Below are 7,308 nucleotides of genomic sequence, written 5' to 3'. Positions count from 1 at the left end.
TCATAAAATATTCAAGCAATTTCGTAGAGCAGATAATTTTCGTTCAAACGATCAGTCATAAAGGTCATTTTTGTCATAGCCGTGTCAGGTCATAGTATGGGAACAGGGTTGCCATATCTCATCAATCATGTAAAGGAAGAAAAAAAAAAAAAAAGGATTAATTTGCAATACAGTTCAGCTTCATATTTTGCTTAAGGGCGAGAAGGACGAAAAAGACAGACGTGTGATAAATGGGGAAAAAAAAGAAAAGAAAAACAAAAAATGGTTAAACCACTACCCCAGGAGACCGCGCACCACTGACCGAATATCGTCGATCTGGAATGGACCAATTTTCTTCGATCTCATCTGGATAAACTGTCCGCGGAGGGCGGTGGCTCAGGCTCTGGGCTCGTTGCGGTCGAGAAGAAGTAGAGTGTCCGGAGTGGCGATTGGAATTCGAATTGGAATGGCCTTTCGACAAAGACTTGGACCGTTCTTTGCAAGCCTTGTGCACGCTGGCTCGCTCGCGGCGTTTTGCATCGAAATGCCTCCAATCTTGAACGGCGGACTGAATACTTAGGGCTGCGACGCCTACACTGGCGACGTCGGAAAGCTGGTTTTTTCGGCGGCGGTGGCGGGCTTGGTCCTTCGATATCTCACCCTCCTTAAGCTGTTTACTGCGTTCTTTGTGCTTTTCCATGTTTTCGGTTAGGGAGTGGGCGGCGTGGATGGTCGCTGCGGCAGCGATGCCGGTGGCCCATAATGTCTCCTTGTTGAGTTTCTTCAATTTTTTTGAATCATCGATACTATCTTCCGCGTCAGAACCCTTCTTCTCCTTCGAATGGTGCCGTGGCGCGTTTTTTGCGGATCGGGAGCCAGAGCGCGAGCGTTGTGCCACGGCCGAGCGATCGTAACCGTCGTCGCTTCTGGCTCCCGATGTGGGGATATAATAAGGTCGACTCACATCTTTGGAATGCCTGGTTCGCGGCGGGCTTGGATGACGGCGGTAGTAGTCGTCGTCACTGTACCGGTCATCATCAGAGTAGTCATCGTAGCGCGATGACCGATGGTGACGACGGCGCCGATCATCCCTGTCGCTCCTGTCGCTCCTGTCCCTATCGCTCTTTTCATCCAGGCCTAGGGCTGCTATACCCTTGTTGATATATTCGGATACACTCTTGCTCCGTTTCTTAGGTCGAGGCCGAGAGTCGTAGCTATCATAGCCATCTCTCGAATCGGATCGGTCACGCGGGCGTGAGCGGTCATGGGACTTCTGGTACCGATCATAAGCCTCCTTCCCAGCAGTGGCTAGAAGGCCCATGAGAGCAGCATCCTTAGTCTTCCCGCCGTGGCTCTTAGAGCCGGAGTGCCTCCCATGTCGAGAACGAGAGCGGGAGCGCGATCCGTTGACAAGCCGGTTCGTAGCAAGGCCAGCAAGCGTAGACTCGATGAAATGGCGCTTGGAGTGGCTGTCAGGGTCTTTATCGACAAGCCCATCAGTGCCTCCAGCAGCCAACGCAGCAGTGAGGACACGCTTGCCCTTTGGGCCGGACCAGTCACCGGGTTCCTTGCGCGCACGGAAAGCTTCGACAGCTCCCGCAGTCACTGCAGCCTTGACAGCTTGCGCGATACGTGCTTCATTCTTGCCACGGGCACTGCGCCCCCCACGGGTTGGAGACGGCGAATAAGAGTAAGATCTGTGGTGACGACCATGAGAACGGCCTCGATTACTACCACGGTGTTTGGAACCCGCAGCACCTTCTAGACCGACTGCACCGAGAGCACGCTCTGAAAGGGATCGTCGGCGACGGGGTGGCGAACGGCTGGTTGAAGGAGAGTATGCATATTTCTCACGTCCGCCTGCGTGAAAGTCAGCCTCGTGTTTTTCTTACCTTCCTTTTTAATCCACCGGGAAAGTGAAAAAGGTTTATACGCACGTCGTTCATCATGATGTCTAGATCGGCGGGAGCGGGGTTCATAATCATCGTACGGGTCATCGTAGCGCCCGCTTGCTGAGTGCGCTCTGTGGCGGCCCTTGCGTGAACGCTTCGAGTCGCGGGGGTGGTCGCCATATCCGTATTCATATGCATCTCTTGCAGGGTGGTTGCGGTAGTATGAGTCTCTGGTTCCGCCGGTGGGGGCGGCGCCATGTGGCATCACTTCTGTCGAGTGGCTTCCACCGTAGTGGTAAGGGGCTTCCGAGTATTCAGGCGGGGGGTAGCGATCGTGGGGGGAATATGGGATTCGGCTGTCGTAATATGCCATGTTTATCGGAGTTGTGGTGATGGCAAGGGAAGAATTAGATGAGAGAGGAAAGAGTCATGGGTTCAGTAATTCAAGAAGAAAGAGATGATGGCCGTGACTGCGAGGGTGAAGAGAAGAGGTCATAAGGCAGACTGGCAGAGAGACAATGTTTTAAGTGTGGCGAGTTAGCGGGGGGCCACCAGCCGCAGTTACTTGCTCTGACGTAACTTCTTTAAGCCCTTTCAAGGTGAAAGCTGCGTTAAAGCCACAAACCACCAGGTTCTCGACTGGGTCCTCTGTGGCTGGCGGCCATCTCCGCGGCGGGGGACTGTGAAGGGCCACGGCTGAAAGACCGTCATTAGACCCAGAAAAGATGAATCGAGAACGACTGTGACTGGATAGAAAATGCAGCCTGAATTCATCATGATGTTCTGGACTATAATTCGATGCTATTATTATTTGCAGGTGACAATGATGTCATAAGGCTAGGTCGGTGAGCGTCAAGGCACAAAACCAAAAAGAAAAAACCTCAGTTGTACAAGCATATATTGAATTGACCGAAGTTATAGTATAAGGCGTCAAATTAGCTCCACTATATCAAGCCCAACCTTGGGGCGCTCGGGTTCCTGATCCAGGCCCAACTTCTACCCCGGCTCCTGTTCCATGGTTCTACGGACTTACTCATGTGAGGCGGCGACTTCAAATCCAAAGACAATAAAACCCTCTGGGTATCATATGATTGGGGCTTGAAAATGAGCCCTTTTCCAGTTGCTAGCGTCGCTCTCTGGTATTGTACATGCCGATTCGGCCCCGTGACCTTTATGCCCTTTCATGATAGATAAAAAGCAAAACAACAAAACACGCTGATAACATACATGCAAGTCTTGGTGTGAAATTGAAACAAAATATGCAATGAAGTAAACAACCATGAAAAATAGAAATGAAAATAAGAAAAATCCTCGCCGACGCAACACCAACGTCGTGCGTTTTTGCCTGAAGGCATAAGTCTATCCAAATTCTATCCGTCATTTTCAGACGGCGGGGAAGAAAAAGAAAAAGAAATAAAAGCGCGAGCAGAAAGGAGGTAGCACCAAGTACCGCCCAGTAGTCACCCCGTCTTAGTCACAGGAGTCTCTTCGAATCGAAGCCTTTTTGAAGGAACAGTGAGCGCTGGGACCAGTTTCATCGGCACCGGGGTTATGCTGGGAACCTAAGAGGATAAAGGTCCTCTCGGACATCCATTATTCACCATGTTTCATGATGGCGAAACGCAAGGAGCCCTGTGATGGTGGCTGCTGCTTTCACATCGGAATCGTCGTCCTCGTGTCATCGTAGACAGTCGTATCTCCGAGAACATACATCCCAAATCTAGTTATCGTACAAAGTATTGTTTCTCCTGGCCTCCCATTCCCGGCTCATTTCCGGACTTCGTTGAGACGGGTTTGAGGACATATCATCGGAATGTGTTCGGTGCGTCCTGATATGTTGCTTCATGTTGTCTTTCCGGGTAAACGCCTTGTTGCAAATCGGGCAATGCACGCTCTTCTCGCCCGTATGCTTTTTACCGTGCCGTGCTGCATGTCCTGACGTTGTGAAGGTAGCAGTGCAGGCGTGACTGGCGGCAAATGGGCAGGGGTACTTGTTTTTGCGAGCTGGTTTTGGAGCAATAGACTCTTTCGAGGTGCTGGCAATCGATGTTTGAGGAGACGGCGGTTCCGCCATGGAGTTGGCGCTGAGCCGCTTTTCCGGGTGTTGTTGGTAAGCGTAAGGATCCTGACGGCTAGGATAGTGTGCGTGGTATGAGCTTGCAGAGCTGGCAGCATAATCGTAAGAAGAACAATCTGAAGAACCCGGTGATGTTGCGCGGGTGGCCTCTGTGACAGGATCGAATGGTTGCCGCATTACCCTCGGGGACGGGGAGTCGGAGTATGTGCGGCCATAGTGATAATCTGGCGTGACCCTTGCTGGAGGCTCCAATGAATAGTGATGTGAAGAGGTGGGATAATGTTTGGGTATCCCGTAAGCCGATCGAACCGCGAATGCCGGGTTGTCATCGTTGTTCAAAATCGACACAAAACTTGCCCTTGACATTTCCTTTACACTGGGGATCTGAGCGGACAAAGTAGGAAAGGAAAATAAGATATTTAAACCTGAATGTGAACAGTCAGCTGGAAGTCTGGCTTGATAATTCCAAACGACTGCTAGGAACGGAGTGGTGGTATTTTAAAACCCTATGAGCAGAGCAGAGCACGAAAGGGAAAAAAAAAAAAGGAGAAAAGTGGTGAGGGAGAAAAAGGAAAGCGACGACAAGGAAAAAAGGGTAAGAGTGCACACACCAGCTGTCTTCGATGATGTTTGTGGTTTCGTTCGTGTAACGCGCCCTTCGATCTGTAGAAAGGCACCTGGGCGCAAATCTAGCAGCAAACCGATGAGACGAATCGAGACCAGCCCGATTTGCTTCAAAAGTGGATAGACAGGGCTCCAATAAAGTTGGCAGGCGATCTGATTTTCAGGAATTCAGGCTGGATTGTCCAGTCGTGCTGATGGTGGGGAGCTGCTGGAATCAGGATCCCGAGACACAAGGTCGACGAGACGGCTCAGTGCAGCAATGGATTGCTTTTATTGTCTTTTCTTCGCAATCCCTGGTCGAACCTAGAATAGGAAATAGAAAGAGCGAGTCCTGAAGAAGACAGCAATTGCAAACTGGGCCAGGAGATGATCGTCCTGGGTTTCAAGAGGCGGGAGGAGGAAAAAGAAACGTGGTGGGTGACAGAAGGTAATTAAACTCGAGCAGAAGTCTTCCAGAGAGGTGCGAGAGTCAGAAAAGCCAGCAAGCAAGCGGCTGAAGATGCGAGGTTGAAAGTCGGGACTCGAGGGGGTATCCCAGTGACGATAAGGTAGTGATAGATAGAGTGGATGGTGAAGAGGTAAAGAGGCCTTAAATATAAGAATAGGCGATATGGGATATGCAAAGTGTCAGTGAGGGAGAGAGTGAGGAGTAAAGGAGTCAAGAAACAGAGGGCGAGATGCAGCAGCCAGGATGAGATCGCACCGGAAGGGAAATAGATGAAGAAATAAGAAAAGCATCCATCTTGAAACTCCAGGGTCTCTCCAGAAGCTCTGGCCATCAAGCCCGAGAAAAACGGGGCTTGAGTTAGTGTGCACCTTAGTTCGTCTGCGAGCCCACCAGAGTGGACTCGGTCACTCGAGCTTCATTCGGGTGGAGCGGCCGCTAGGCAGCATAATTCTTCACTGCTTCACATTGGCCTCTGGCGCGACGACAATTCTCACTCTTTTGCCAGGCATTTGCAATGACAGTCGCCCATTCTCGCTGTCAGCCCCCGGCTGCCAATGAGCGGCGCATATCTTCTCAGCCTTGGGGCTTTGAGATTAATTCCGATTAATACCTCCTTTTCCTCCAAATTTACGTACTGCCAGTGTAAGCATTTCAGGTTCTATACACAGAGTATCTCCGAAGTACACCCACCACCAAATGGCTAGTGCCCTCCACCCGTCGCCTTGCTCCCCTCAGGCCCTTGAAACGAATACGTGGTACGGCGCCTCTGTTCTAACTATCTCCGACCGAATAACATCAACCTACGCGGCGCTCAGCCACAGATGCTCTCTGATTCTGATCCATCGCTATCCTGCTCTAACCCATGAAGACGCCGAACATCCCTCTTTCAGGGCCCTCACCCCCATCCACAGGCTCGATCTGACTCAGTGGAGGCTTGTCTAGTGCGTGTCTTTTGTCGTCAGCATCTATTAAGAGAAAGCCTATATACGAAGCCGAGTGCGTCAGGGCCTGATCATGGTAATAATAATAAATTACACTGGGAACAGGCGGAAACCGCAACCTTGGAAAGGCCTGGATGAGCATGGGGACTTGGTCGACGACGAGTCAACGACAGATCATGGGTTCTGGGTTCCAAACTTCCAAGACATTGCTAAGGCTTGGTCGTGGTCGGCAATGCCAATGAGAGGACACCCGATCCTTGGATGACGATTATCACGGAACCTCTGTGTAGAAGAGTAAGCTGTCTGCATAGGTGGCCTTGACTCAGGGTTCTACGCACCCTCTTTCAATCGAATTCAACTTCCAAGACGCTGATTACAGACATCAAGAGGGCAATGATATACTCAAAAAATCTATAAGTTAATCGCCAGTCCAAGACCAAGAAATGCCGGGAAACAAGTGCAGTCCAACGATCCGTCCAGATCCGGTATATGCGTTTCGCAAATACACCGTAAGATACGCTATATCAAGGGATTCAGAGCGAGTCAAGCAAGACGGGACCGGCCTCCGCCCATCCCTGCCCATCGCGGTAAAGCCGCCCTGGGGGATCCAGTAAGCTCTGCGGAAGAGCCCTGTGGACAAGCTTTTAACCACGCTGTCTGAACCGCCGGATGGTGCTCAATCTGCATTAGCCCTCCTGAGCCCACGTCTGTCTGTCTGTAGTCTGTCGTCTGTACAGTAGTCTGTACTCTGTAACCACCGTCCGATTCACATTCAAGACCAACCAAAACACATCCCCTCCTCAGCCTCCATCTGAACCTGTTCCAGGTTGTTTCCTTCGGCCTTTTCTTGGAGTACGTGTGTCGTTGCCCTGCGTATTGACCGTCTCAAACAAAAGACCCCGGCAGTAAATTCCCGTCCAGGAACCCGCCCGGAAGATCCGACCTCGGATTTAACGAAACGACCCCCGAACAGAACAGGACTGGACTGGACAGAACCAAAGCTCGGGCAATATTCGCGATTTTACAATAATAATATTCTGGCCAAACAGCTTTAGCACGAGGGCAAGCGGGTGTGCGAGTGGAATTGGGTTGTTGGATCAGAAATCTGGTTCCAACGTCCCAAACTTTCGACGTTCATAAGTGAGGCATAACTTCCTTTTGACTGCGCCCGTGTCGGTTCCAGCGGATCCCGAGGGACCCTGTATGTACACAAGTTATGAAAGGTCCATACTCCATAAATATTCAAGGTTTGGCACACGGCTGCGTTGATCCACATTTTGCAGATGAATATGGAGAACGGTTAATCTGTTATGTTTTGGTTATGGTGTCTGCCTGTTTGGATGGATG

The 7,308-nt window shown here is 50.8% G+C and overlaps 2 protein-coding genes across 2 annotated transcripts; both read right to left on the bottom strand.

Moving 5' to 3' along the window:
- Positions 1–265: 265 nt before the first annotated feature.
- Positions 266–2,244, bottom strand: ASPVEDRAFT_119420 (uncharacterized protein; the record flags this gene model as incomplete). The annotated part of the gene is made up of 2 exons (XM_040805694.1): positions 266–1,839; positions 1,917–2,244. The coding sequence occupies 2 exons, from the start codon at positions 2,242–2,244 to the stop codon at positions 266–268; spliced, it is 1,902 nt and encodes a 633-aa protein (XP_040663285.1).
- Positions 2,245–3,422: 1,178 nt separating this feature from the next.
- On the bottom strand, positions 3,423–4,659 carry ASPVEDRAFT_297473 (C2H2-type zinc finger protein). Its single transcript, XM_040810266.1, has one exon. The coding sequence runs from the start codon at positions 4,312–4,314 to the stop codon at positions 3,592–3,594; it is 723 nt and encodes a 240-aa protein (XP_040663284.1). The 5' UTR covers positions 4,315–4,659; the 3' UTR covers positions 3,423–3,591.
- Positions 4,660–7,308: the final 2,649 nt, after the last annotated feature.

Source organism: Aspergillus versicolor (genome assembly GCF_001890125.1).
Source record: "Aspergillus versicolor CBS 583.65 unplaced genomic scaffold ASPVEscaffold_1, whole genome shotgun sequence".
Lineage (NCBI taxonomy): Eukaryota > Fungi > Ascomycota > Eurotiomycetes > Eurotiales > Aspergillaceae > Aspergillus > Aspergillus versicolor.
Note: the sequence above shows the minus strand (reverse complement) of the source record. Positions and strands in the feature narration are given on the sequence as shown.